Source organism: Lutjanus erythropterus, chromosome 13, assembly GCF_056507025.1.
Source record: "Lutjanus erythropterus isolate fLutEry1 chromosome 13, fLutEry1.hap2, whole genome shotgun sequence".
NCBI lineage: Eukaryota > Metazoa > Chordata > Actinopteri > Lutjaniformes > Lutjanidae > Lutjanus > Lutjanus erythropterus.
Genome location: NC_139329.1, coordinates 12,702,030 through 12,729,865, shown reverse-complemented (window position 1 = coordinate 12,729,865; position 27,836 = coordinate 12,702,030). Strand labels below are relative to the sequence as shown.

At 40.6% G+C, this 27,836-nt stretch overlaps 1 protein-coding gene across 2 annotated transcripts in view; it reads right to left on the bottom strand.

Moving 5' to 3' along the window:
- The window catches only part of abtb3b (ankyrin repeat and BTB domain containing 3b), an 89,216-nt gene extending 65,791 nt beyond the window's left edge, over positions 1-23,425 (bottom strand). For both annotated transcript variants that reach the window (XM_084734598.1, XM_084734599.1), the window contains exon 1: positions 22,225-23,425. In XM_084734598.1, the coding sequence (XP_084590724.1) occupies positions 22,225-23,077 (853 nt within the window). In that variant the 5' untranslated portion in view covers positions 23,078-23,425. The remainder of the gene's footprint in view (positions 1-22,224) is intronic.
- Positions 23,426-27,836: the final 4,411 nt, after the last annotated feature.

Below are 27,836 nucleotides of genomic sequence, written 5' to 3'. Positions count from 1 at the left end.
GCCTTACACAATGACTGTGGATGATTCTCACCACTGAACTCCAGCTGTCTTGCTATACAAGTGTATTTTAAGTATTAGAGCACACTCGAACAAGACACCTCATAATTTCTGTCAGAGCAGCTCCAGTTCAACACATGTTCGTGTTCGCTGGAGGAAAAGCTCCACAAAGCCGAGATGAGATCGAGCCACATTATGTAGTTTCCATGTGTACAGAAAAAAGGATTTTCAAAGTAAAGCATATCTTAATGGCTCCTTAATGATGCTAAAATTCCACTGAGGCCCTGCCAGTGCCACAGAGAGCTTCATAGATCCAACACATATATCTTGATTCATTTCTCCATCAGAAGAGATTTGTGCTTATGATCTATGAATATTATATGATTTAAAAGACAAACTACTCTGAGATCCCTCCAAGTTTGGCAAGTTGTATCCCTCTAAACTGCAAAAATAGTAGAGAAAAAGTGATGAATAAGACACAAAATATATATCTTCTAATACACTAGATGAAAAGGAGAATGACTAGGTCTGGGTACCAAACTCACTATTTTTAACAGCAAGCCTATTGACCGAATTCCATCCATATTATAGAGTACCAATTCACACAACACGGTGTCAAATTTCATCACTAGCACATCTGGGTGAAAGAGTAACTTACAGTATATAGAGAAAAAAGAGTTATTGATGAGCTTGTTCAAGTCACAGCGAATCAAGAATATGGCGAGCTGACAGCAGTCGCCATGCAGTGTGGTTACACTTCACAACTTGACGCAAACAAGACTCACTGTAGTATTTTGTAACGTAAAATGCAAAGCTGGCCAGGTCAACAAGTCTAGCCAAACACAAAATAGCATTATATCTAAAAGCTGAGCTGAGTAAAGCTAATGTTAGCATGCCTGCAGCCAGTGGCTAAAAAGTTGAACCTGACCGTCAATGGACAACAAAACTTTAAGTGAGGCAGATGATTAATTAGTTTGTTGGATAAGTTGTTGTTGGACATAATTCGGGCTGTTTTCACTCTCTTGGCTGATGTTGGCTCAGAAGTTTCACTAGCGTTAGCCAACACTCAGCTACTAGCTGTGACTGAAATACCTTGCTAACATGCTATTTAGCACATTCAAACAACAGTGTTAAATGTGTTAAAAAGAGCTGTCTCATTCTCTGCGATGTAACAGTAATGTAAACATAGGCAGGCTTCAAATAAATGCAGAGGCTGAGATATGCAAAGGGTGTTTACCTCATGAAAAAGTTATAACTATTTGACTTAATGCAGAAGATATTTTTAATGACGCTGCACTTAAGTTTCTTCAGGAATCATTTCAAACTGTCAGCTTCTCTATATGAAGACTTATCATGAAGCTAATCACATCCCATCTACATGAGCTGCTTTTCAAATATCAACATTTCTGGTAAGTAAAAAAAGAAAATCCTGAAAATGTGACTTTGTCAGCTGGAGGTGACTGAATGATTTATCTGTCCCGGGTCCCTGAGCAGATCAAAATCATCTTCGCTATGTTCTCATTTTTCTCCCGCTGACAATCAGGCCTTGAGAGGCATGCCTCATGTGATAAGTCGGACATGATTTATTTGCTTGAGTCTGCATCACAAAGACGAGACATTTCAAATCTCAGCACACAAATTTCACAGCTCATGGTTCCCTAACTTCGATTATACATAAAATGACCCTCTCTGTCAAGCATCAATCTCCACACATTCACTCTTAACCTTCACAACGTCTGCCCTAAATAAGAATCTGGGTACAAGCAATTCTGTTATCCCCAAACCAGAAATCCAATATGCCTTTTGATGGAAATAGATTGGATGGGGCAGGTCAGCCCTCATCCTGCCAGAAAGAATATGCAAATGACTTATATCTTTTTGAATCTTGAGTAGTAATCCTTGTCCATGGAGAAAATCAAATCCCGCTGCATCTTCAAACACCCTATTTCCATCACTACTCAAAGTGCACTCTTAAAAATGAGGGTTCCAAAAGGGTTCTTCCTAAAGGGCTGAGGTTCTACTGTTTGGAGGAAAGGATTCTTTAAGGATTTTTGAGATCCTTGAAGAACTCTTTCTTCAAGGGTTCTTTGGACCATTGTATTAGAGTGTTTTCAGCAGAATCCCCTGAGTGGGTTCTAGGTTAAACTCTTGGAATATAAAAGGGTGCTCAGTAGAACCCCTTGGGTGGCTCCTAGAAAAAAAACATTGGCATTTAAAATGGCTCTCAGTAGGACCCACCAAGTGGGTTCTAGATAAAACCCATGCCATTTAAAAGGGTTCTCAGTATAACCCTCTGAGTGTGTTCTAGAGAAAAAAAAATCTTGGAATATAAAAAGGCTCACTGTAGAACTCTCAGGGGGGATCTACCAGGAACAAAAAAGGATTCTCCTATGGGGACTAGCCAAAGAACCCTTCATGGTTCTCGTTAGCACTTTTATGTCTCAGAGTGTACATACGATGACATTAGAGCAGCAGTGAGAATGTGTTTCTCCTATCAGCCATATCAGTCACTGTGAGGCAGGATTAAAGCAGCCTCAGTGCAGCAAACAACATGACAGATAGAAAGACATCTCACCTCCCAGCAGAGGATACATGACATGTATTTAAAGTATTTAAATATCTTGTGTCTACAGAAGTAAATATACACTGTCACTCTCTTTCTGTTTCCTCTAACTGTTTCACTTTGCAGAGGTGACAGGAGGAATGCAGTCAGCCTTTTATCAGTCCGAATCTGACCTCATCATTTTATCCATTAAAGCTGAAATCAGCCTGAAAATCAATGCTATAGCTTCATATTGTCTGCTCCGCACTTTGGATGACGGGGAGGTGAAGAGCAACGAAGAGGAAGAGTAGACTACACTGCTTCTGATGCTCTGGATGAAATGTCGAATCGTTGTCTGCATGGATTTAGCCACTTCCTGAGGCTCCCTGTTACTCAACACCCCCCTCAGTTCCCCTCAGCTGCAGCGGCTGAAACAGACACTGTGGTGTCTACGTGATAATCTTTTTGCCCCCACAGGGGGTAACACTTGGGTCAACATCACACGCTCGCCCCGAGGAGCCCTCTCTGCCTCTGTAATTTTTATCAAACAGCCAGAAGTGGTAGGAGAGGGCAAAGGGCAGGGTCTCAACACCCCTCCAACACGTTTTTTTTTTTTTTTTTTACAGAGGGATCTGCCCTAAAACATCACCCGGCAGACAGTTGCAGTCGGAAGCCATCATCAGTCAGGATGGAAAAAGGCACGACAACACTGGTGCTTCAAGAAAAGTGGGAAAAGGTTTGGGATGGCTGTTAAGTTGAACTCATTTTTGTGCAGTGATGATGTGAGGCCCTCAGGCTGTGCTCGCAGCGAGGTGCAGCCCAGAGAACAGTGCAGATGGAGAGTGGAGGCTGATCAGCAGCGTCTGCAACAGGTAGTGTATGTTGGAGAATGACAGAAAAAGAGGTATTGTGTAGTCTCTATCAAACTCTGTCCGACTATTGACATTTTGCCATGCTATAGACCAAGGCATAGGGGCATATCATGGTGGGAATGCGGTTCTCATCCATCACAGGTCACCTTCAGGAACGTCACCTGCAGCTATCTCTGAAAGATCACCAACAAATAAAGTCTAATTTGAAACTGATTGAGCACAAACAGAACCTTATTGTAGTATTTTTACTTGTCTATTTCTCTGAAGGAGGATAATTGGATTCCTTTGTGTTGAACTGAAATACATAATTCACACATTTCAGGCTTGTTGTTTTGTTTGTAAAGTTCCTGGCTCTTTCCTGGTACTTGGAGCTTGTTTGTGATGTAAGCTTATGCTACACTTTCCTTTGCAATGTTGAAGATACTGGCAGAATTTGGCAGAAATGTAACAAATATTCAGAAGTATTTTTCATTAGTATGTAATCACCTGAAAATAAGAATAGTGTGATTTCTACTTAAGAATGAAATGATGATACAGAGACTGCAGATCGTATTTAATAGAGGCCATCATAGGCATGACCACACTGCTCTCAGTGCACATTAGCATTACAATTCACAAATCAAAGTCTGTAGGCAAAATCCGTAATTTACCTTTCAGCACACAGGAGCTGCTAGGATTTAGCGATATGTTAATTTTTCAACCAGCCACTGCTGGCCCATCAAGTGGCAATTGCCAATATATTTGTGAGGGCCTCCCTCCTCCTCCCGTCCTCTCAAATCTCAGTTGGAGATGTGTTCATGTGGCGAATTCACTGGTTTGGTTGAATTAAATCCTTAATTCACCACGTGAAAAGAGTGCAGAGTCAGGCTCTGCAGGCTGCCATTCATCACCCAGCTCAACGCACTCATGTTGCTAGATGAGAGTGTTTAGCGGAGCTGCGGCTGTCACTCTGCAGACCATTAAATTAGCAAAATAATATGACAAAGATCACCTCAAAAATCAGCCAAAAAAAACCAAAAAAAAAACAGCCATGAATGGATTCAGCCCATCATAGATAGGTGATATATTCATCCAATCGCCCAGCGCTAGTTGCTTGTATATTGCTGCCTCCATCTGTTAGTCTGTTATTGTGTGTCTTCAGTTAATGCCACCCATCCTTTTAAAACAAGAAGTCACACAATAACACAAGCAAACTAACACATCGAGGCAGCAGCACACCAGCAACTCCCATATCTATGATGGAAAATGACTGCTTTTGCCTGTGGAGTTTAGTCGTTCTGGAGAGAGTGATATTTGACGCATATAACAGTGATAAGATAATACACTGACTATCAACACATACCTCATACAACCCCACTTCAAAATAATAACAATGAAATACTGAGTACTATTAGTATTGTATAGGAAATATTCAAGTAAAGTACAAGAACCTCAAAAGTGTACTTGCGAACAGTTCTTGAGTAAATACCCTAATGCTCTTGTATCATTAAAATATGATTACAAAGCTAAAAGCAAATTTTTGTATCATGCTTATCACAGCCAGAAGTTTAAAAAAAAACAGGTCTCTTGGCAGATTGGTATTTCCACCTGTGCACCAGCCCCCCACACACCTCACCCATCAGAGGTTCAGCATACTGCTGCATATCCTGCCTCGCCCTCTGAGCTGCTGTCATCCATCTCTTCAAGTGCTGGACTGTAAAGTCACTGTGGCAGAGCTGCTTTTAGGTGCCGCTTAGCCGGCTAGGTTCAAGCCACTGACAGGCAAGCAAATAGACCAAATTGGATGGATGCAGCTTCCCCTGCCAGCAGAGGCGACCCTAATAGTTCACTTCAGATCTCAGCTCAGCCCTCTCTGATCTGTCACACACACACACACACACACACACACACACACACACACACACACACACACACACACACACACAGAGAGAGAGAGAGAGAGAGAGAAACAAAATGTGCAGCCTCTTGTTTTCTTGCTTTCAGTCCCAATGTTTTTCACCTTGTTTTCATATCCTGCTTTCCATCTGCTTCTCTTCTCTCCCTCTCTTTCAATAACTCGGTGATTGCGCACAACACACTGCACATGCTCCAACACAACATACGGTGTATGTCTCTGTGGGAGTGCAGCACAGGTTGAATTTATCATTTCATTCACTGTGTAAGTTGCGCAGGCGTGCAAAAGGTTACCATAGCAGAAACTGATTTAGCAATCAGTCATCATCACCTGGAGACAATCAATAATTTATTGTATATCTATGATGACGGATGAGCCAGAAATTGACATTTTGATGCTCTCTAGTGGTCTTGTGCCTCTCAGAAATAGCTGGTAAGGAAGGTTAATGATTGAAATGGGACAGTGGGACAAGAGGATATAATAACCTGTGGTGTAACTGGTGAATGAGTCTCCCTAAACCCCCAGTCTGATCTTTTTAATCAGATTCACATATTAACCACAGTATTTGGCCTCTTAGATCATAGATTTCCTCCTCCAGCAGGGGGTGAGATAATGTGGTTAAACTGGTTTATTATAGAGTCAGGATTTTTGCCAGGAGGAAACAGGAGCCCTACCTGGACGGCATTTATTCCCTTTCTTGGGAAAAACTAAACACCAGTTCCTCAAAAATGATTTAATTCTACATGTTTGCCAGGTATAAAAGTATACTAAAGTTCACTTAATTTAAGTATACTTAGTAGACATCCATGTGCACATAAGGAAGGGGCAGGAGGAAACAACTCACTTTAATATAATGTCTATGGCTGCAGCTCCAGCTATGTGGACTGCATTCATTTTTGGATTTATAGTTGTTACATATTGCTTTTTTAAATTAAGTATACTTTACTGTACTTTTTTCACTTGGGCTAAGTATAATTTAGTGTAGTTTTTTTTTTTTTTAGTTAAGTCTCCTTTTGTGTACTTCTTTTTTGACCTGGGTTAAGTTGACATCTGTGAACTTCTTTTTTGCATGGGTGAATAAACAATATTCATGAAATGCATGGAGTCATGAGAATTTCCTGCTTCAATTATTTTTCAGCAGGTTTGGAGATTATCTGAGAGTGAACAGCCCTTCATCCCAGCATGCACTAGCTCATCCTCCTGGTGCTCTTCCTGTCCTTTACCAAACAGACGTCCAGCTGTGAGTGAGACTGTGTGCATCAGAGCCGGGTGGTCGAGCTGATGTAACATCGTGCCAGGTATAAAACTGACACACACCTGTTTCACCAGCAGTGTGTCATCCTCTCAGCCCCTCTCCATCCTGTGAGTCAGAGTGAGCCCTGAACTTCTGTCTGTCCAAAGAGAGACAGCGGCTGAAGTGAAAGAATAGTCAGAGCATAATGACGAGGCTGACTCATTTATAGTGGCCTTTAATCACCATTCTACTATGGCAGTGGTGTAGGTGTTTTCCTGGAAATTAGCTTTGGTTATTAAAAATAAACAAAGCTTTTAACTTTGAATGGTTCTCATTGAAATGCACATTGTGTGTCCACCAAGGTCTGAGAACATAATGAATGTTTATCTTAAATGCACAGTATGTAACTTCTGCCGCCGCTAGGGGTCTGTCTAAAAATGGAAACCAGCCAGTTTAAGATAGCAAATCCACTGGCACCACCAAAACAGTGGCTTTGCGCCAGGTGTGAGATAGGGACTTCTGTGTGTTCAGCTATTAAAGCTTCTCACTGAACCTCTGCAGTTTGAGGTTTAGTTTCTCAACTGTGTTGCTGTTTGTACCTTCTTGTATCTGCTTTATTTTACTTATTCATGTTCACTTTAACTTTAAAGTCTTGACTTTAAAGTCAACAGTTCTTAACTTTGCTGCATCATAATAGAAGCTTTTAAATAACTTCTATTGTGCAGAATTTTAGTGTTTATTTACCTTTTTAGAGACTAAAGACGAGTGCATATCAGTTAATAGACACACTTTCGTGCTTGGCTGATGTGCAAAGTCAAACTTAGCCAAGCCAGCACATTTGTATTGAAAAAAGACTAATGTTGGAGTTACAGGTTGGCACAGTCCTCCTCCCTTAATACAAAGGCCACCTGTCTTCCCACACCTCCAGCCCCTGAATCAAGCTAACACGTGCCAGACAAGTCTCTTCACTGAATTCAGAGACCACACTGATATTAACCTTTCATCAAACCAAGTTTTCAAAAGGGTATTTAACTTCAACCACTTTTTTTTAATGCAGCTTCATAAAATCCTATTTTCAGAAATATTTTGGAAAGATCTATGTCATTACAGAAGTGTGTTATTAGTTAACAATCTCCTCTGAAGACCTAGATCTAGTATTCAGCATATGTACAAAATAACGACAATTTCCCCAAGTGAAGGTTAGAGGAATGATGAAAACAATATGCAGTATTCTGATTACATTACTGCAAGGAAATATTTACCCTTCAGGTTTAAGGTACTAGAAACTATGACTGCCATAAGAAAATATACAGTAGAATGTCTGAGTTTTCTTGAAAAGTTAAAGGCATAAGTTACAGTTGCACCCTTGCATCTGTCTTTTAACTGTGTGGTTGTTATTCTGCCAGTGATCCACTTTAAGAATAAAATGGGAGTAAAGCAGGAACCAGCATATGTTAGTAATAACAAATGTCAGGGACAAAATAGACATATACCTTCTCCTTCTCTGTGGTAATTTGTACCATATGCTGCTAGTTCAGCTGGGGGTTGAGCAAACTCACTCAATTTGAGTAAATGATTGAGAAGATGTCTAACGTTCAGCTGTTTAAGTGCAGAGTTTGAGAAAATCCTGTCTGGCACTGGACGTTTGGACGTACTATAAAAATGCTGATTGATACTCAGGCAAAGTTGTTGTCTGGCACATTTCACATTGACTTTCTCTCACATCACCCACACGCTCTGCAGTACAAACTACAGTTACAGATTGTAGTTCGATCCGGAGGAGATCTGTCATGGTTCAGACACATGTGTCTGTCTACAGTGTGAGCTCGGCCGAGGCTCCCCGGCGGGGCCTTCCATGTCTGGATTGACAGAACTATTAGAGTGCTGCCAGACATGTAGGACGGGACAAGGTTACCTCAACTCAGCACTTACTCTCCATCAGGGCAGTGGCAGAATGTGGACTCATTATATCTGGACTGAATAAGAAAGCTGGACGGAAACAGACGGAGAGAAAATGAAGGAGCAAGACAGAGAGACAGAGCAGGAGAAATGAGACGGAAGGGCAAAGACACCGAGAGAGTATACGAAGAGACAAAGAGAAGATTTATTCACATCTTGATTAGTCGTATTAAAGTCATCTGGTTACATTTTTCAGGTCACACACTCTGATTGAGGCAACTGCACAGTGGAAAATAGAAAGAGGGATGGCGTAGTCACTTTACTCAAACATGCATACAATATATATGCAATGACACACACATAGTCCGAAGGTCAGTGCTCTGAGCTCTCATGGGAGGTAATGGGATACCGCTCCATTGGAAGAGCCTCAGTAGTACATCAGCACATTCAGCGCCTCCTAGAGAGCTACTAAGCCCCAGTATGTGCTTTTATTCATGTTGTCTCACAAGCAAGACTGCATGCTTCAAAGACAATTAAAACGATAAATCCAACAGCAGATCTTTCTAAATAGAAAATGAATTTATTGTATCAAAGATAATCTTTATAGACTGAATAATTCAAAACTAAATTAAAAAAAAAACCTCAAACTGGCAGGAATCCATCGTCAAGGCTGTAGCTATCATTAAGGGCACTGAGGTAAACTTCAATGTAGTGGGCACTTAATACCCTGATTTCAGTAGTGAAAGAAGTAGTCAGATCTTTTATTTAAATAAAAGTAGTAATTACACAGTGTAAAAATACTTTGTTACATGTGAAAGCCCTGCATTCAGAATCTCACTTAAGTTAAAGTACATAAGTATTGGCATTAAAATGTACTTAAGGCAGCAAAAGTGATGCATTAAATGCACAATATGTAAAGTCTGCCATGTAAAGTCGTGTGACGTGACGTGACGTGACGTGACGTGACGTGACGTGACGTGACGTGACGTGACGTGACGTGACGTGACGTGACGTGACGTGGCGTGGCGTGACGTGATTTTAATGCACATGGAGGATTTGGACTTTCAATGCTGACACTGATCTCAGTGTTTCTAAAGCTCTATCCATCGTGTACACTAATTTCTTTACTGTCAGACACCTCAACAGACCAGAATGAACTGCAGCTACAAGACAAGTTCTGAGTCTTTCTCAACTAGAAAAACTTCCTCTCTTGGTGTTACTGACACTTTCACCTTCACTACTGATCACTCTGCCTGCAAGTGAATAAAACGAGTTCAGGCACATCCTGAGGATTGCTGAAAGGCATTCAGGGAAATGTGGGAAAACAGTTAATGATCTACTGTACAAGAGGCATATAGAAGCTGATTTCCACCAATGTGATAAAAAAAAAAAAATCCTATAATAATGAAAAACCTTCCAAATAAGGACTTATTTCTCAAAATGATTTATTAATATTTCAAAATAATGAGTTAATATTTCAAAATAATAATGACTTATTTCTCCAAATAATGAGTTAGTACAGTGGTTCCCCTGAGGGTTGCAGAGCCACTGCATGGGGGAGTTGTGGATGACCAGGGGAGAAATATAGAGTGAAACAAAGTTAAATGAATATGATTTATGTCAGAAAAGTAAACAAACAATAGTTTTCTGATACTTTCATGCTGACTTTTATTTGACTAAAACTCCACTTGAATCTTGTTTATCCATCAGTTGCTTCACCAATTTTTTTTGATGACTGATAATAATTGTGTGATGGAGGAGCGTGAATTTTTTTTCAGCTTCTAAAAGGGAAAATGCTAGAAATGGTTCGGGAACCACTGAGTTAGTATTTAAAAATAATGAGAAATTCTCAAAATAATGACGTACATGTCTCAAAATAAGGAATTGGTGTCTCAAAATTACTTTGTATCCACGTCATTATTTTGAGAAAGCTTCTCATTGCAATGACTTACAGGGTGGTTTGTTTCCATCATGTTGGTAGAAATGATTTCCATAAAAGTCAGACTGAAGTCAGTATATTTAGGTTGATGTTATAATGCATTGTAATGTTTTCTTTAAACTCATCTCAGATTTTACGTCCACGCTTAATTTTGATTCCAAACCACTGAGCAACTCGTAAAGGATTCAGAGACGAAACAACAGACAGCAGCAGTGATCAGCACAAACCAGCGTATATATATCCATCCAAGGGTAATTTTGTTCTCCAGTGAAAGTACATGTTTACTCCATGTGAACGCTGCCATGTCAGAAGCAAATTGTGTTTATTTCTGCCACATGAATGATATCTGCTCTGTGTTTATACAGCTGATGTCATGTGCAGAGGGCTTTATGGAAGACTGAAATAATAGAAGTTCAGCTCCCCACGATCACCTCAGAAATCCCAGACATGTTTGCACCCCCACGGCTTACTGTACTATAGCCATGGATTAGTGAAAGCTGCAGGAGTTGAACTGTGGCAGCTCAGAGGGCATATAGGAGCACATTTTCTTCACCTTGACTAATCTTCTGTCAAAGGTTGAAATGGTGAAAATACTGCATTAGATGTAAAAATCCTGCATTCAGAACTGTCCCTAGGTATTATCAGCAAAATGTTCTTAATGGGAGTAAAAGCACTCATTGTGCAGTAAAACAGTCTGTGTTAGTGTTTTACTGTTATAGCCCTGTTTTCAGCTTTAGGACGATGCATTCCAGCAAATCCAAGAGAGTCTTTAAATTGTTTATTTAGCTTAAGAAGTAGGAGAATTGTCTCAGCACATAAAGGAACACTTAATCCTCCAGTTTATCACAGACGTTCACATAAAATAAAATCACCGCAAAGATACATGTTTTTCCCAAGATAGACTGAGTATGAAAAACTGTAATCCCAAAAGTAGCTAGTACCTAATGTGGACAAAACATAGTGGAGTAAAAAAGCACAATATTTGCCTCTGAGATAACTTTATGAACAGTTTATTCATGTTGAGAATATTACGTGGGCAGTCAGTCCACATGAGCGCTGTCTCTCTTGTGCATGCATGATTGTGAGTCCGCGCCACAAGTTTCCCATTAAAAACACTGGAAGAAGATGCGTCTCACTGCAAAACTTGTGCTATGTCTGATTAAAACCATACGCTTTAGTGATGTTTCAGTCTTCAAGCACTTATAAAAACAGATGATAGAAACTACAAATATTCTTTTCCTAATTTGGAGAAGAACACCTACGTCCCCTGTAAAACCACAACTGGTCATTTTTATATTCTAGACTACACAAACGAGATACAACATGTTAATAAGTGAGCTTTAAATGAGCTGCTATACAGATTTTGTTACCTTTGGACGGAGCCAGGCAAGCTGTTTCCCTGTTTCCAAGTTTCCATTCTTTTTGCCAAGCTAAACTAACCGTCTCTTGGCTGTAGCTTCATATTTTACGTACAAACATGAGAGCGGTATTGATCTTCCCAAAATGTCAAACTACTCTTTTAACTGAAACCACTTTAAATTAATTAAAGTAAAGAATGGGAGCTCTCCAATGGGCGGATGAGAGCTCCTCTTCACACTGATTCCCAGACTGACTGACTGTGTGATTGACAGACTGACTGACTGACTGACTGACTGACTGACTGACTGACTGGCTCTGTGCGGTGCTGGAATGCTGTTTGATTTGGTGAAATGATGTTCTGATCTGACAGTATCATCAGCTGAGGATTACCACACACACCCAGAGGAGGCTAACTGTCACCGCACATTGTTTCCTCACAAGTAATGAAGTTATCAGCGATGTTGCTGCCAGCAGGTCTTCTGCCTGTTGTCTTTGTGTTTCTGTGATTAAACAACAACAGGTGAGATGATGCAGGCATAACTGGATTAGCATAGTGCAGCTACCGACCGGTGCTGGCCACAGTCTGAGACAGCACTGTCTATTTGCTGAAAACCTGCTTTGTTCCTAACAGACGGCAGATGAATTTGGTTCACAGTTCATCAACTGTGATGGCAGAGGTGTCCTGACGTGTCCTGACATGCAGCTTTCTCTATCAGACATATCACTTTTCTAATGGTGACAAGACAATTTCTTTGACTTTTGCTCAGCTCACATCAAAGCAAGAAGAAGTAAAAGAGCTTGTTTACCAGTATCTTCTTCATAATTTCCAGCCAGACTGGCTGCTATTTAAACTGGATCATTTCTCTCCATACAACAATAGGAATTCAGAGCTGCAAAAAACAGTGCAGTAGATACTGATGCTTCACCAGACTAATCCACTTGCTGGTACTTGTTTGCCCAGAGTCTTCTTCCTGCTATAATAAGAAGTCGGCATTGCTTGTCTGGGTCTCATCTGTCACCCACAGCTTCTCTTATGGATTTTCCTGTTTTGATCCTTGCCATCTGTGCCTCTTTCTCTCCCTCTGCTTTCCCTCCAAAGTCGACATCATGAACAATTCCTTCTTAGCTTTACTGGATTCGGCTCCGAACCGCACAGTAATTGTTAAACTATTCTGGTCTAGCATTGGTATATTCTAATTGTCTACCTAATTAAGAATTAATGCAGAACACTGAGAAAGACGAACGTTGAATTTGCTACCTGTGCACTGGGAAAACCAAGAAAATCCCAGAAGATTTAGTCCAGGGGGAAAACAAATCCCCTCCAAAGAAATACTGAGGATAAAGCTCCCTCAATGATGTCATCCAGAGATAAAAAATACTGACAGTTAAATAGAAAGCTAAACACATTATGCAAAGTGATTTTAAAGCAATAAGTGATAAGTGCACACTTTCTGGGTTGATATTGTCAGGGCTATTATGGAGTAAATCTAATTTCAGTGTAAAAGGCCAAGCATGAAAATTGGAAAAATCCACAAAATTAGCTCCAGCAGCTCCAGCAGTGTTTTCTCAAATTACATCACAGAATGGTGCTGGGGCTCCTCAACCTAAAGAGATATTCATCAATATTAGTTCAATCTTTTTTCTGTAGAAGTTAGAAACTGGATTTTTGCACTGAATGACTACTGAAAGGACTGGATGTTAATTAATGACTGTGTGTGTGTGTGTGTGTGTGTGTGTGTGTGTGTGTGTGTGTGTGTGTGTGTGTGTGTGTGTGCGTGTGTGTTATTATTAGGTTTAGGGCCTGAAGGTCTTCGACCTCTGAGTCCTCTACCATCATTACATTGCCATCTATAAATCACTTCTGTATTTGAGGTAGTGTGTCCTCTCAGGGTTGCCGTAACGCACGAGCTGTTGGCAAAGCTCAGTTTCTGGTGACTGGGAGAGAAAATAAAAAGAAGCTGCTGCTGCTGCTGGTCATTGCACATTATGTCTCCATATTCCATTTATTATTTTAACCTGTCCAGTTAGGCGAACCCAAGATGCTATTTTACAAAGGTGGCAGTGGCAGGGTGTGAACTACAGGGGGGCCTGGTTACTCTTCATAGAGCTCAAAAGTGACCACCCGGTTTTTCAGCGACTCCAGTTCTGGAAGTGAATTTCTCATTCATTCACTCCACTGACATTTTAGAAAATCTTTATATAAGAGTGCACAAATAATTATTTTAAGAGTGAAGGAACTCCTCATCCCATAAAACACTGCAAATGATATTGCTTCTTCTTAAATGTAACTTTTGTCATAATTATAGTATTTATACTGTTGAAAACAGTGCTGTAATATGTTGAAGTTTGTGTTTTGTGTGTTTCTGAATTTTAATTACTGTGGCATAATGACATGATTAGTATGATTAATGTTAGCTAAATAACAATAACAATTATTATAACTATTTGTGGATGCGGTACACACTTCCATGGTAACAGCGAGATCCACCAATCGGAGACATCACTGTTGCACTTTAGGATTGTGGGTAGTGTAGTACTTCAATTCTCTAGTCAGAATATGAATGTGATTTTCACTCCTGGAACCTCACTGTTGAGCTCTATAAGACCTGAGCTCTCATGAAAACATGATTATTTTTAATTCTTTTTTTTCTTTTTTGGGGGTTCATCTCTAAAATATTTACAATATGCTATTTTTACCACACAATTTTTTTTCTGAGTCTTCATAATCATGATTCATAAATAAAACTGGTTAATATTGAGGGTAATTTATCACAACTGATTTTAATAAAGATACCACCATGCATGCTATTCTTGCACCATGGAAAAGTGGTGGCGCAATATCATAAACTTCGCTCACAACTAAAAGATCAGAAAAAAATCCCACTTAGTCTATGTGTCAGCTCCTCACTCAGCCTATACATTTTCTGCAGGCTGGTGTAACTTGTCTAATCCTCCTGTTGTTATCTCACTATTGTTTTGCTAAGCAATTGCAGTATAGCGGGCCAGCTAATTCTGTTTCATGCACCAGAGGCTGAACAAAACTATGTTACAGACCAGTTCGGTAGAATTCATATAGTAACTGAATAGCACTACATGTATCAACACACACAGCAATGAATGGCAATGGCAACTGGATTTTTTACACAATCCTATGAGGTGAGTGAGAGAAAAGGTTGGTTACAGAAAAAAAAAAAAGACGCCCCATCTATCATAGGTGCTGCCAGCTGGGTGCAGGATTAACTGTATTCTATCACCTGTCTCCTCTTAATCAACTGAAGTAAACTTGGCTGGAGCTCTCTCTTGCCGTACCAGACTCCACGTCACATCAGCATTCCTCACTGCACTCCCAAACTCTCAATTAATACCAGATCTGCTCCTTGGTCATTTGGGACTCTGTGTGTGTGTGTGTGTGTGTGTGTGTGTGTGTGTGTGTGTGTGTCTGTGCATATGAATCTGTCTGTGTATGTAGCTGCCTTATATACCCGGGGGTATGCTGCTGTGTAAGGGGTTTCCCTAGCGCAGATATGTTATATCTCACTCCCAGACATAATGGGGACTGGTCTCCACTGGTACAGAGTGGTACCGCTGCAGAGCAGACCGCAGTCATTCCTGTCTGCTTGCCTTCCTCACAGCATGTGTGCACCAGGCACCGACCCCGCACTGCAACGCTCGCTATTGGATGAGGAACAAAAGACCTGTGAATGGAGTTGGACCTGCATTCCATCATTCCCATGAAGCGCTACTATATTAGCACGAAACTACCCAGAAGACAAACAGTAAAGTGTCACGGTTTGAAAAGCATCATACTTCCAATATGTACCCCATTTGTTCTGGTTTTCACACATGATGTCTGTGTCTGGGAAATTTATACAAGGGAGTTCTCACTTTTGAACGTTAAATGCTACGTGTAGGGTCAACCAGATCATATTCTGCCACTGGACCACAAGGCTTTAAAAGGAAAATCGCACCTCAGTTACACACTTCACACCTTAAAGAGTGTTTTTGACAACACTCAGAGCTGTGTGTTCTTTGTGCTGGAAAGACATGCATGCAAGACTGTGCATTAGCAACAGTGAAAGCGAGGAATGTTTTCCAGGCAAGAAGAAGAAGTAAGAGTGAAGAGGGAACAATACCACAGAGCAGCATGCCCAGTTGTTCAAATTATCTCAGATTACCCCTCAACAGGGTTATATTTCACATGCTACTGGCAACAGCTCCACAAAGATGCAAACTATGGCTGCATTGAATTTCTACTGAGACTGCCATTGGTGGACAAGTATCTTGACTGCTCGAAGATGATTGTTGACATTTAACAATCATCATAGAGCAGTCAGTCATGATTGCTGAATGTCAACGCAAAATGATAAGTCTAGTGAAAGTGAACCAAAACAGTAAAACCGTGTGCCAGAAAACCAAACTACAAGCTCCATAGAGCTGAGGGGAACTGCAGTCGTATGAGAACCACCTTCACATTACACACAGTAATAAGCATGTCATATTTGTCCACCAGTTTAAAGGGGTAGTTTATTATATAGATTATTCTAAGTGGGTATTTTACCTCACAGGATACAAGAGATCCTGGTCTACTGCTGCCTCAGTCTGTTAATTTGTTTGCACTTTTTACATAAAGAAAGTAGACTCTTGATGCCTTTTGCATGCCGTTTGCTAAATAATGCTCTGTTAACCAAGTCAAGTGTTGGTGCACTGGAAATATTTTAACATCAAGTCATGCATGTTTGTCCACCTGTCCACATGAATAAGAAAAAAACACCACCATCATAAAACAAATTGCAATGTGCAATATCTATGCTTGTTTTAAATGACTTCAGGGTGAAATTTTCCTTTAAATCATTCAACAAAACCAGCTCTGCCCCGACTTGAAAGTCATCTCACACCTAAAGTGTGATTAGAAACTCATCCTTAGGGTGGTACATATCCCCAAGCACTGGATATCATGTTCCACCAGACATTTTGTGTGACATGCACACGTCGTTAAGGAAATCAAAGAGTCGTTGTGTTCCTGTGTCTAGTGGGAGCCATAAGAAATATCCCACTATATAGAGTAGTTTCCTGTTCTGACAGGATACCACAGCCGAAGAAGGGAAATCCAACACCCACCTGCAAATAACACTGAGTCAGACATGGTGAGAGGAGCCCCTGACATCTTGATGTATGTGTATGTGTGCGGGAGAGTGTGTTTTGGGCTTGTGTGTGTGGGAGGCCTGCCATATGCTGGATGCGCCAATGCAGAACTGTGAGGTGCAGTAGGTGAGAACAGACGTTAGAGTCATTATGGATCCTGTGTTAAGACTAGACATATCAATACATGAAACCAAGAACAGGTTTTTTTCTGCTTGTTTGTTAAATTTGGTGAGCTACAAAGACATACTTAAATGCATACCAATATATGACAAAGTATATAAAGTACAGTTAGACAGTCTTTCTATTATTGAGCACATTTGAGAGCTTAAAGGAACAGTTTGACTTTTTTTAATACATGCATTTACATTCTTGCAGAGTTAAATGAGAAGATTGATACCATGATCTCATATTGTATGGCAAATTTATGCTTCAGCCAGCAGCCCATTAGCTTAGCTTGGCTTAGCATTAGCAGACTATTTTTTGGCCAGAGGTGACTCCTCCAATCATGTTGTCACTGGGTGGTTGTCAGGCAACCAGCTTGAGACTTGAGGAACTTTTTTCTCCTGGTAGTGATAATAGTTCCTCTAGTGCATTTGTTCACCCACCACAAGTGAACCAACTCATGAATGACTCTTTTGGTTGTGTATTTTTAATGCCAGACTCTCTGAGTTGGCAGTGAACCTAGCTGTAATGCACAACTGAACAACTTACTTTTTTTTTTTTAAAGATATGTTTTTGGGCTTTTTTGCCTTTATTGGATAGGACAGCTGAAGAGCAGACAGGAAACAGGATGAAGAGAGGGAGGATGACACGCAGCAAAGGGCCACAGGCAGGAGTCAAACCCACAGCCACTGCAGAGGACTAACAGCCTCAGTACATGGGGCAGACGCTCTACCAACTGAGCTATAGGGCCGCCCCGAGTACTTCCTCTTTAAGTTCAAAAGGAATGACTCGTTTGTGAATCAAAAACTAGCTTCTGGCTGCTAAATAACAAAATCTATGGAGAAAGTATGAACTGCTCTATTCTGCCTCTGATTGGGCAGTAGTTGTTGCCTTTGTTGGTTTAGATATGAAGACTGATAATTTGGTAGGGTTAGGGTAAAAATATCAAGTTAAGCCAATCTGAGGAAGAGTAAGTCATGCCTTTGCCATAGTAGGATTCGTAAATTCCCCAGCTGGCCAAGAAATTATCTGGCACATAACTGACAACCCCAACAACACAAAGTGTTGTTCTATGCTGTAGTTTTTATACACATATGTCTGGACAGATGCATGCTAGCTGATTCCAGGCTTTATGCTAAGCTAGGCTAACTGGCTGCTAAATGTAGCTTTATAATGACCAAACAGATATAAGAGTGGGATCAATTTTCTCATCTAACTCAAGCTAACAAGAAAATTTCCCAAAATGTCAAACTGTTGCTTTAACCTTCTGTGAAGGAGAAAAAGGCTCCCAAATTATTTAGCTCTTTACTAAGGCACATGATAGAAGCTAAAAAGTTCAAAAAGGAACACATCCAACAAAGTCACTACTTTATTGAATTTGTGACAGCACAAAAAAGGAAATCCGCTCTGGTAGAAGAGATGCAATAAAGATATTCATAAAGGCCTGCTGACAAAGCTGGGTTACCGGCGTTAGCATAATATGGAAAAATCACCTCAATTACTCCCACTTGGCAGAGAGAGACGGAGAGAATGGATGGAGTGATATGGGGGTTCAATTTGGCAGACAGTGGCTGAGTTAAGGTCAACCCACCCTCAGATTGACTGGCTGTTTGGCTTTACTGTGAAGACAACAAATGATGCTGCTGTGTCTCGGCCTTATCTGTCACTGAAGATAGAGGATAACTTCTATCTGTCTCTATCTTGAGGTTTAGAGGTTCTGCAGAAATGTGGTATAAAATGAAATATTCCACAATATGGAACTTCCTATATAATCTAAGGCTCCAAAAGACAAACATCTGTACTGTCTGCAAACTTATCAGTATAAACAACTGATTTTTTTGGCATCTTGGGGGCAGCAGAAACAACCTGAACACAACACTGACATTTTATCACTTTACATTGATATGGTGAACTGAAGAGGGGTCAGTGTTAGTGGGGAAAAAGACACAGCATACATACACATGTCTAGATAAAAGCCTAATAATAAGTAGATTTATGCTTATTTGGTGTGCATCTTAAAATGTTCTACAATACTGCCTTTTTGTTACTTACTGGCAGCAAAAACAACCTTTGAACACAAAACTGGCATATTATTACCCTTTAAGTAGATACTGCCAAGGTGTTAGCATAAAGTTACCAGTTCACACATCCAGCAGGCACACAGCATTAGTTTTGGTGATGAGTTTCTGGACACCTAGAATGGAAGAACCATATCCACTCTCCTTTTAGCTCTATTTTGGTCTCCACCAACCAGGTAATGGGATAGTTCAGACTTGAAGTAGGGTTGTATGAGATACTTATCCATAGCCAGTGTTTTATCTGCAGTAGATGCCGATCAGCCCCAAATCCCCAGTTTGGGAAGCAGCAGGTGTACTGGTGTGGGAAGCTAAGCAATGTAATGCTGTGGACAGGGACAGCATCAAAACATATTTTAGCCACTTAAAAAGGCCCATCTAAAAAAATAAATATTGGTTCAAGTGTACACTATATTTATAGTATTTTCACAGCTTAATCTTTCTGTCAAACAGTCCTTTCTGATTGGAAACTGCTGTTATATAAGCCAAATATCGCTCTTTGCCAGTCATTTTGGCTTGCAGAACAAGGGAGTCGCTGGTTTATTATTTTCAATTTGTTTGTTTGTGTTATATTATGTCCACTAGCTATTCACTAACAAGCCGGTGAATATAGTTAGTCATTAAGCATTTGGTACTGTGTTGATAGTGTGCAGTCAGAGAGCAATAGAATGAATGACAGCAACAAAATTCAAAAGAATGAGTAAAATGACACTATAGAATGCACTGTTTTATAAAATGGAGATTTTAGCCTCTTTAAGATGAATTTCTATGCTGGTGATACCAGCTTAATGAACTACACAACACTGAACAACAATATGGATTTCATGCACTATTTTCTAGCCTTGGGCATTACTTCAGTATTCCACATGCTCCAGACATTTTTCTTGCATCTCATCCTATTCACCGGTCCAATGCACCACTGAACACTCACCACACCTCTTCTTACAGCTGGAGCCTCACTGCATGCCAAGTGGCCTGAGTGTGCAGAGTGACTGAATATTGACATTTAATACTGTACAGTATGTGCTCGTACTGTAAACTATGTTATGTTGTATTCCTTTTGAACTGTATTGATTTTTTTTGCTCTGTGCGTCAAGATACAGAGTATTAAAGTAAAACTATATGTTTCTGATTGTACAGCTGAAGCCTAACAGATGTGTACTGTTGTATGCAAATAGACGTTGAAAGTGCAAACAAACAAAAGGCTTCGCTGTACCTTTAAAATAAAGTGGTACAGTGAAACAAAGTGCTCTTCTCATGATGCTAGGCTTCTGCTGGTGATTCATCAATATGGTCACAGAGTCTCTGTAAGTTTGTCTCTCTGTGTGTCTGTCTGTCTCTCTTCCTCTCCCTCACTCCATAACTCAGTTTTATTCACATCACTCTGCATAATGCATGATAGCACATGGGTCCCCCAAGGCCTTTCATTACGTAAACCTGTTGCAAGAGGAGCCACAGCAGCACTTTTACAACATCCATCAAAACAGGAGCAAGCATGTGTTAGAGTGGTTTGTGATGTATTGCTGGTTAAGCGGCAGTGAAGTCCGAATGCAATCATACTTACTTTCAAAAAGCACACACCAAAAGGTATTTCTTAGCGCTTGGAAACTACCCTGGAAGGTACTGTGCGTGTCAGAATCAGCAAGTGTACACAGGAATGAAAGACTTCCTTCCTCTTTGGGTGAAAAGAATAAAAATCACCTCTGCAGGGCATCATTGTAGGAAACCAACAGGGAGAGCCCCTTTCACTGAGAGCTCTCAAAGTGAGGCATTCAGCCTGGGGACATCAAGCCCTGCTGCTTCATCATGTTGTGCATTAACAAAACAGCCACATGCAGTATAAGGATATAACATCTGCAATGTAACACTGCACAGGAGACAGAGGACTCAAGGTGGCCTAAAGAGGACCGCTCTCTCCCATCCTGATCTACTCAGTCAGTCACCACCTGTATGCAGCCTCTGCAGCTTCTTTGCACTCTAAGAATAGGAAGCTGCAAAAATTCTCTTTTACTGATGTCTCCCAGATAAAGTTAAAGGTTCCTCACAGATTGAGATATAACCTTTTCATATCAGAGACTGGCATGCATGTCAGTCTGAGGGACGCCTTTACTCATAATTGTGTCATTTATGGCACAGGTGAGCCTTGTTTGGATCACTATTACCTACCTTGTAACATTAATATGGTCACTTGGAGTAAATGCAAAGAAGATGCATTTACCTTGTTTAACTGATCAGGGAGGTTCAGGAAGACAGTAGCCGACTCATGTTAACAAATGACTTGCCGTGGCACACAGACTGCTGAAAAATTGAGTGAAGCTATCCCAGCAATGTTGAAAGAAGGAGGAAGTGGGAGGATATTAAAAGACAATACCCACCCCAGCCACAGCCTGTTAACCCTGCAGCTGTCCGGCAAGAGATACAGAAATATCCACTGCTGTAACACAAGATTTCAGAACAGCTTCTTTCGGGCAGCTGTTACACTGCTCAATTCATCCTCTGCACTCCACCATTAATAAAAGCTTTTTATGACTTATTATTTATTAGGAGTGTCACAACTTTTCCAAATCTTTGATTAAATATGGCTTTTGAGTCACTATCCAATTTGATTCTTAAACTTCAAATCTTTTTTTTAGTACTTATGGTATTGCCATTGTTAAGCTATCAAGTCTTGATTTGTTAAGATCAAAAGATCATTGGTTTTATACCCTGGCAGTTATTTATTTTTTGCAAAGGGGCCTGCCATACATATACATATATAGATGTCCCAAGTCAGCAAGGGTGACCAGAAAAACAGATACTGGAAGAATCACCCATTCTACATTTTGATTAGATTCTTGAAATTGAAGCTTATTTCAATTTTCAATATAATATTGAAATTGTGACACCCCTATTATTAATTCAGTTGTTGAAAAAAGGTGAGAACAGGGGATGTGGTTTGGGATGTGCCAGTTTGTCTTGGCCCAAAATTGAGTAAATCCGTCCCTGATACTGATGTAAATATCTACAGTGAGACGAAAGGGGGACAAATTACGCATAAGGATTTAAAACTTGTGGTGAGGATATGAAGTGAAGGACTCTGTTGCACAGACTTACAGTCTTCATAACTCACCGCTTGCATTCTTCCCACAGATCAGGTGTTGCCAGGACAGCAGAGAGCCCCATATCTCCGCATCGCTGTTGACGGCCTGCTCCAGGGTCTCCACGGTGAACTTGGGGATGCCGTTATCGCGCTCCAGCAGCGCACTGCGCAGCACCCGCGCGTACACCTCGCGGAAGAGGCTCTCCATGCACGCGGCCAGGTAGATGGCGGCGTGCTCGTGGATCCTCACCGCCACCCTGCTGTCGACCATCCACCTGAAGAACTTCCCCACGTTGAAGATGAGTCCGCAGCGCGCTGACTTGCCGCGGCTGAACTTGTCCTCCTCGGTGCTCATGTTGTACAGGGACAAGGCACTGAGGGCCGCGCTGATGCAGTTTATCGACACGCTCCATGACAAGACGATCTTTATGGCACTTTGGATCTCGTATTTGGTGCATTTGGCGTAGCGCAGGCTCAGGCGCTGCGCCTCCTTGGCCACCCTGACCAGGGCCCGGCTGACCAGCACCGAGAGCCGGAGCAGGACGTCCTGCGGGGGGGTCGGCAGGCTCATCTCCTCGTCCCTGCTCAGTGCGCTCGCCACTTCCCCGAGGCTCCACGGCACATCCTCAAGCTCGGGTAGTTTAGCGCACTGCCCGGTGCTCTCCAGGATCTCGGCGTCTTCGACCAGGACCGTGTTAACAGTGTCCAGACTGTTGTGTCGACTGTGCATCGAGTCGGTTAGATGCCAGTGAGTCCCCCCATGCGCCTCCGAGCAGCACAGCGACGCACTGGAAGATCTGAAGGAGTCGGCGGCTCCACCATAACCCGAGTCTAGCGTCAAATCCTCCAGGGTCCTCGCTACTGTCTTGCTACTCCTTGCCATAACTGCACTTCATACTGTAAGAGAGGTGCATGGGGAAGTGGAGCAAAATATTCAAGACGAGGAGGAGTTTGGAGCTGTGCTGACAGATAGTATTCAGTATTGTTTTTTAAGAAAAAGTCCATCCAAGGCTGCCGTAGAAAGTTAAAAGAGTAGTATCTCACTACAGTGCATCAACAGTCTCACAGTGCTGGAGCAGCGCAGTGCCTGACAGATGGAGGCGGGGCGGTGGAGAACCGAGAAGAGCTGTCAGCCAATGGACTCTCGGGATGAAGCAGCAAAGAGTTTTAATTGGATCTCTTTAGAGGATCGAAAAAATGTCATTGATGTAGCTCAAGATAAGCCTTATCAATAAAAACGCAATGTAAACACTGAGCACAACGCTTGTTTAATTCTCCACAGCCAACTTGTGCGAAAAGTTCATTTCCAAAACTTTGGAATACAGTAAAGGCAGAGACCCTGTCAAATGCTTTATAGAGAGAAATTGTAGTGAATAATAAATCACATAGTAGCTGCTTTTATATAACCATGTTTAGAGGACAAGTCCTCCAGAGGATCAGCCTGTTCAGATATTTTCTGAGGGCCCATGTCTGATCGTAACATGACTCAAGAGCATTAATAATAGATTGCATGCATAATGTATCCTTCTCTGTTCCTCTGGAGGAGAACTCAATGAAAAGATCTGAATTACTTTCAAGGTCATTAGCTGGGATCACTCACAGGGTCTATAACCTAGCCATTTTGTTTTTTCTCACCCCCCCTAAACCCACAGGCTCTGTGGAATCTGCATGAACCCTACTCCATTATAAATGGATGGCTACATGTGCAAGTAAGTTTAAAGGATGAAAGAGATATTCTTTATTTTCAAACAACAGCAGAGAGGTATTAGTTTTGAGTTAAATGTACTGAAAATAACTGCAGCCATACTGTAATACTGACAAAACCAATTTAATGTGTGAATAACTGTCAAATGTCCCGTTCCAGTGCATAAATTCTCAACGGAGTGAAAAATCTTAAGTAGTTGTAAAAAATAATAATGACCCCATGAATTGGAGATGCTCACAGATCTGCTGGACTGTGGCTGCTTTACATCCGAGATGCGGTGAGAATGTAGCCTCTGCATCTCTCACCAGGCTGGATGTTTCTCTGGAGCAACAGTGAACCCTGGTGTTGTGCAGTCAAACTTCAGTTTATTTGTCAGGGGAAAAGGCTTAAATTGGGTTGTGACACCAAATTTTAATGAATGTCAAAAAGCACAGCAATTTATTCTCCATTAATTGAATTTTTTATTATTGTTTTTGATCATTTTTTTAGTTTGGAATAGATGAGACATGATAAACATGAACAACCACAACATCCAGGGGCGTGAAGATAGAGCAGGTCCTTCAACAATGTGTTGGACAAGCAATAGACCACTGCACACGGTTCAGACTGCTACCTCAGAAATACACCTGTGTTCAAATAAGTCACATGAAAAATAAATTGGTGCTATTGAAAGGCAAAGACTTCATCATGGATTTCATTTTTGGGTAGTCAGCATAGTCAGTAGCTATCAAAAACACAACTAGAAGAGTGGACTCAATAGAGAAAAGATACCTGGTGATGATGAAGCATCTACTGCAATGCCACTGCAACTGCCAGATGCAATAAGCAGAGGTTTGCAAAGTTATGCCAAGATTAACACGAGCCCCACATGCATTGTCCTGAGCTGAAACAAGATTTCAGACTGAAGCAGTTGTTTGTCATGGCCAGTTAAAGCTGTGGTAGAAAATGTTTTGGCATCACTGAGCCACAATTCAGTAATAACCTTTTAGCATATTGTAAATCAAGTGGTCTGATTTCTGCACCTCCTCTTGGCTCGTTTTCAGCCTTTAGGGAATGTGATCTTAACCATGCTAAGCTGATTTGCATTTCCAATCCCACTTTTATCATGCCGAGCTGTGCCAAGTGAGTGTGTTTCGCCTCCAAGAGGGCTGCAGTCACATTTCAACGAGCCTCTTTTTCTCCCCCTCAAACAAATGAGTGCTGTGATACTGAGCTCATGTATGTGCAGGAGAGCAGAGAGAAAGACATTTTTAAAAGTCTCTTTATGTTCAGCTCTCAGTTCTTCTGTAGCTTCTGGGTGAATCTCTATTGCCTCAGCATGCTCACATTAAGCTTGTGCTGTTTGTTTGGTAGGAGATGCTCAGGATGGAGAAAACAAAACCCAATTCACATCACAGAGATGAGACTCAACCATCAACTGTTTTTAGTCTTTCTACTGCAGCTTTCAGATGAAAAAGTTCAAATAAATTGTTCTATTCTATTCTATTTATATTTAAGGCAGCCAATATGTTACTGCATCACAATTCTGGAAGTGCACCTTAGAGGTCAATTTATCATGTTTTGTTATCTAGAAGAACACGTTAGAAGATTTAACACATTTTGTCCTAGAAGGACACTTTAGAGGGCACTTTATTTCATTTTGTCTGTTGAAAGGACCCTTTAAATGGCTCTTTGTCATGGTGTGTCCTCTACTTTAGCACATATCCATATGTCTTTGACCTCTTTCTGAGCGTCTCTCTCCAGAGGTCCAGTCCCGACACAGAAGGCATCAATGTCAGCAACAGCAAAGAGATTCATCTGAGAGGAAAATCTACATTTAGACGTGAAGTTGCTCCACTGGATCTGTAACCTTTAATCAAATAATCAATAAGCTGTCAACTATTAGATTAGTTGCCAACTATTTTGTCAATTGAATTTCTGGGAATTTAATTTTTTTAAGAAAAAAAAGGACAAATTCTTTGATTTCAGCCTCTTCAGTGAAGATTTTCTGGTTGTTTCTTAGTCCTCTGGAACAGTCAACTGAATATCTTTGTGTTGTGGACAAAAAAAGGATGTCCTTCTTCAGCTTTGGGAAACACCGATAGACATTTTTTACCATTTTCTGACATTTTATAGAAACAACTAACTGATTAATCAAAAAAAAAAAAGAAAAAGAAAAAATAATCAATAAAATAATCAACAGATTGATTGACAATGAAAATTAGCATGAATTGTAGCCCTAGTCTCTACCATGTACCCCACCACCGAACAAACCTGTGCTGTGTTTCCTTGAAAGAAAAGTCTTATTTCAGAAATTTATGGCTGGCAAAATTTTCACACAACTTTACGTATACTAAATTACTGTGAATGGACAAAGTTTGATCACACATTATAATTTAGTAGGCTGATATTAGTTTATCGGCATTATTAATTTAATGATTGATTAATCAATTAATTGTTGCACTCTAGTTAAAATAATATAAAGTGATGTGGAAATGGCAGTAAAAATGGTTAGAATTCATGTATGCATAAATTAAGGCTTACCCAGATTTATTAATAAGGTCCCCAGGAAAAAAATGTTTGAGAAACACAGCTCTAAGTAAACAAAAATGTACCTTTTGAGTGGACTCCCAGATGATATGAGCCATACAGAAAGATCTTGCCTCAATTTTGGCTGTTATCACTTCAGGTACGTTCTCAGTCACATATTTGGAGTTGTGTTAATGTGTTACCATTTGCTCACAGATTTCTTTCTGCCACTCTTTGCAGAGTGTCTCCAGTCTTTTGACGACTTTTTCTCTACAAATAAAACATGAAGAGCATTTTCTAATATTGTCATCTCTCTGAAGTAGAGCTGCAACAATTAGTTGATTAGCTGATAAGTTGGGGCTCAGACTCGCCGAGGGGAAAAAAAAAAACATACAAAGGGCATCAGCTGCATACAGTGAGGCACCACATAAACTCAAGATACACTTACGGTGAAAGGTTTCCAAATTCTGATTAAAATTAAAATTGCAGAGACTTAATACATCACATGCATACAATACATGTGAATATTGTACATATCCATTACATACATACATAAAAGACATACTGTTCTGACTCTGAGGGTCATACAAGAAGGGTATCGCTCTGATTTGAGTGGGAAAGGTGCAAACAATTTACTCTCATTCATTACTGCAAGGTCTAGAGGAAGGTCTACACAGGACAGGGGAGGATACAGTGGGATGAGGTAGGCCAGAAAAAAACACCAGACAATAGAGGTCAGAGGGGAGAGATATTTATAGAATGTGCAGCATCAGTATACATAAGAAATCTTGGGAGACTGGGCAGATGGGCATGGCTGACTACCTTGTAACTATGTTTGGGACATTGTCACATACATTATGAAGCTACTATGTCTCATCTTATCATTTTAATGCAAAAATTACATCAAGAGTGACGCCCTCTTTCTATAGTCTCAGAAAGAGGTAGTCAGAAAGAGTGACTGATTTTCATCCTGTCAGTTTATCTCAGTAACCTCACTGCCTGCTCTATGACCACTCTATCTTTTGAGGAAAAGAAAAAGGCTATGATGTTGGGCACCAAAGAAATTTGGAGAATCAATTATTGTAAAATTAAAGTAGCTTCATTTAGTTATAAAACTCACCTTGAAGGTCATTTAGTCCTAAAGGATAATTTAATATCACAGTTTCATGTCTATGTTGGATGCAAATTAGCCCTTCTAGCCGAGGGACGGCTTTAATAAAACTTAATTTAGAAGGAGCCGCATGGCAGAAGGAGCACAACTTGACATGAAGTAATTAGAAAAGGTGATTTTTTTTTTTTTTTTTAGCAAAAAACATTTTCTAGTCAAAACCCTTCAGCAGTCAGATGAGCTGTTTTTAGACCAAACTATCAGCAATGTTGTAATGTTGATTTGATCGTCTGTTGGTCCGTCCATCACTTTGGTCCAGAC